The 3,791-nt window shown below is 52.2% G+C and overlaps 2 gene segments (V, D, J or C); one reads left to right on the forward strand and one right to left on the reverse strand.

The window, feature by feature from the left end:
• The window catches only part of LOC107307634, a 7,518-nt gene extending 7,268 nt beyond the window's left edge, over window positions 1-250 (reverse strand). The window contains 1 exon segment of the V gene segment in view: window positions 90-250. Within this exon segment, the coding sequence occupies window positions 90-243 (154 nt within the window).
• A 2,727-nt stretch (window positions 251-2,977) lies between these two features.
• LOC116652699 lies at window positions 2,978-3,328 on the forward strand. The segment is given in 1 exon segment: window positions 2,978-3,328. A coding segment is annotated over 1 exon segment (351 nt).
• The last annotated feature ends 463 nt before the right edge of the window (window positions 3,329-3,791 follow it).

Consider the following 3,791-nt stretch of genomic DNA (forward strand, 5'->3'; position numbering starts at 1 on the left):
TGTGCTCTGCCCGTTGTCCCTCGTGATGGTGGCACGGCCATTCACTGCTGACCCGAACCATGTGGTTCTACCATCACCAAAACTAATACCAGCAACGAATTCCAGCCCCTTTCCTGGTGCCTGTCGCACCCAGTACATGCCATAATCACTGAAGGTGAACCCTGAGCCCTTGCAGACGAGGCTGAGGCCTCCTCCAGGCGCGTAGAGGCCGCCTCCGGACTCGTCCAACGTCACGGCCGCCATTAGACCTGTGGGATGGAAAGGAAGGAGATGGTTGATGGAGCCAACAACTCAAGGCCTCACAGAGCCAGGCCCCATAGACAACCTATAGACATCCCATAGGAACCACACAGACACCACAAAGGGATCCCATAGAGACTCAACTGAGAACCTAAAGGGATCATATAGAGACCACACTGAGACCCTACAGGGATCCCATGGAGATCCAACAGAGAACCCATAGAGACCACACTGAGATCCTATAGGGACCCAATTGAGACCACAATGAGACCACATAGGGAACCCATAGAGACCACACTGAGACCCCATAGGGTTCTTCATACATCCAGAGGAGGCCTCAGCCTCGTCTGCAAGGCCTCAGGGTTCACCTTCAGCAGTTATGGCATGGGATGGGTGCGACAGGCACCAGGAAAGGGGCTGGAATTCGTTGCTGGTATTAATAGTGCTGGTAGTGGCACAGAATACGGGCCGGCGGTGCAGGGCCGTGCCACCATCACGAGGGACAACGGGCAGAGCACAGTGAGGCTGCAGCTGAACAGCCTGAAGGACGAGGACTCGGCCACATATTACTGTGCCAAACGTGCTGATGGTGGTAGTGGTTGGGCTGGTGCTACTAAGATCAATGTGGCTGCTGTATTTAATGTGATCAGCCATTGCCCAGACTGGGAGCTCAGAGCCCCGGTGCTGGAGCTGAGCCCACAGTGTGAGCCAGTGTTGATTGCATGGACGCTGATCCTGGATTGATGGTTTCAGACACCACAACAGGGGTGGGAACATCCACATCCACATCAACATCCACATCCACATCTATATCCACATCTGTATCCACATCCACATCCATATCCACATCAACATCCACATCCACATCAACATCAACATCAACATCCATATCCATATAAACATCCATATCCACGTCCATATCAATATCCACATCCACATCCACATCCACATCCACATCAACATCCACATCCACATCCACATCCACATCCACATCCACATCCACATCCACATCCACATCCACATCCATATCCATATCCACATCAACATCCATATCCATATAAACATCCATATCCACGTCCATATCAATATCCACATCCACATCCACATCCACATCCACATCCACACACATATCAATATGCACATCTATATCTGTCAGCATAACCATGACCATGACCATGCTGATGACTATGACCATAACCATAACCATGGCCATGACCATCTGCATCGTAGCGTCTGTATCCAGCAGCGACATCAATCCCATAAGCAACATAACCCCAACCACTACCAGCACTATCAGCATTTTTGGCGCAGTAATACATGGCCGAGTCCTCGTCCTTCAGGCTGTTCAGCTGCGCCTTCACTGTCTCTGCCCTGTCTTTGTCCACTCGTGGATGGTGCTACGAGTCCTGCACCGCCGGCGATGTAGTATGTGGGATACCATCAATCTCAACTACCAGTGACCCAATTCACAGGCCCTTTTCCTGGTGCCTGTCGTCCCATCCCCATGCATAACTGCTGAGCGTGAACCCTGAAGGCCTGCAAAAAGAGGCTGAGCTCCTCTGGATTTATGGAAGATCCAATATGGGGTCTCAGGTTGGTACTATGCGGGGTCCTAATGTGGTCTGCGTGTGATCTCAGTGGGATCCCTCATGAGAGTCTCGAGTGTCGTATCTCTTAGATTCCTATAGATTAATTAGTTTTGTCTCGTAGTGATCGCCTGGTGGGGCCTCATGGTTCCTGGCTCTGTAAGGCTTGATTGTCGCTCCATTCAACATCTCCTCCTTCGATCCACAGGTCTAATGCGGCCGTGAAGTTGACGAGTCCAGAGCGGCCTCTGTGCACTGGAACGAGGCCGCAGCCTTCATCTTAGCAAGGCCTCAGCGGTTACTTCAGCAGTTATGAGCATCGGGAGCTATGGTGCGACAGCACCGAGGAAAGGGCTAGAAATTCGTAGCTGCGCTCATTATATCCTTGGGTGACCTCCGGTAGTTAGCACATACTACGCGGCCAGCAGACAGTGAAGGGCAGTGCCACCATCACGAGGACCAACGGGCAGAGCACCAGTGAGGCAAATGCAGCTGAAAGCTTGAAGGACGAGGACTCGGCCATGTATTACCTGCGCCAAAGAATTATGTGGGTTATTGGGATGCGTGCTTGCTTTATGCGGGTTATGATGCTGTTTACACGGAGCCCCTGTGCTCTGCTCTGCATTCTGGACTCATGTTGATCCCATTAAATCGCGCGGCTCGATCGCAGGCAGCACCAGCCAACTACTCCTACCGCCTCTTTTGGTTCGCAGACTCATGTGCCGAAGTCTACGCTCCTGATCAAGGATAGTCTCAGCTGACAGCAACTTCACTGTGCTCAATGCCGTCATGTCCTCAGTGCATCAGATGAATTGGCCAACGACCCTTCACTGCTGACCCGAACCATGTGGTTCTACCATCACCAAAACTAATACCAGCTACGAATTCCAGCCCCTTTCCTGGTGCCTGTCACACCCAGTACATGGTGTAATCACTGAAGGTGAACCCTGAGGCCTTGCAGACGAGGCTGAGGCCTCCTCCAGGCGTGTAGAGGCCGCCTCCAGACTTGTCCAACGTCACGGCCGTCATTAGACCTGTGGGATGGATGGAAGGATGGAGATGGTTGATGGAGCCAACAACTCAAGGCCTTACAGAGCTGGGCCACACTGAGACCCCATAGGGATCCCATAGAGACCACACTGAGACCCGATATGGATCTTCAGACAACGATAGGAGGGCTCAGCCTCGTCTGCAAGGCCTCAGGTTTCACCATCAGTGATTATACCATGTTCTGGGTGCGACAGGCACCAGGAAAGGGGCTGGAATGGGTCGCTGGTATTAGTTATACTGGTGGTAGCAAATACTACGCGCCGGCGGTGAAGGGCCATGCCACCATCACGAGGGACAACGGGCAGAGCACAGTGAGGCTGCAGCTGAACAGCCTGAAGGACGAGGACTCCGCCATGTATTACTGCGCCAGAGGTTATAGTAGTGGTTGTAATTATGAAGCTTATGCGATCGACGTGGTGGTGGTGCTTATTATGGTTATGATGCTGGTGTGATAGATGAGGTACATTGGGGTACAATGAGGGGATTCAGGGTGAAATAGTGGGATTTTGGGGCCTAGTGTGGGGATTTGAGGTAAAATAGTGGAATTTTGGGGTACAATGAGGGGTTTGGGGTTAAATAGTGGGTTCTGGGGATATAACAGGTGGATTTGGGGTGAAATAGCGGGAATTTGGGATCCAATGAGTTACTGCACCAGTGCTGATGATGACTGTGGTGGTTATTGTGGTTGTGGTGAGGCTGGTTGGATGGACGGCACCTGGGCTCTGAGCTCCCACTCTTGGCAATGGCTGATCCCATTAAATCCATTAGAGACGTCGATCCCATCGGCACAACCACCCCAACCACCATAAGCACATTTATTGCAGTAATACATGGCCGAGTCCTCGTCCTTCAGGCTGTTCAGCTGCAGCCTCACTGTGCTCTGCCCGTTGTCCCTCGTGATGGTGGCACGGCCCT

Source organism: Coturnix japonica, unplaced genomic scaffold (genome assembly GCF_001577835.2).
Source record: "Coturnix japonica isolate 7356 unplaced genomic scaffold, Coturnix japonica 2.1 chrUnrandom730, whole genome shotgun sequence".
Taxonomy (NCBI): domain Eukaryota; kingdom Metazoa; phylum Chordata; class Aves; order Galliformes; family Phasianidae; genus Coturnix; species Coturnix japonica.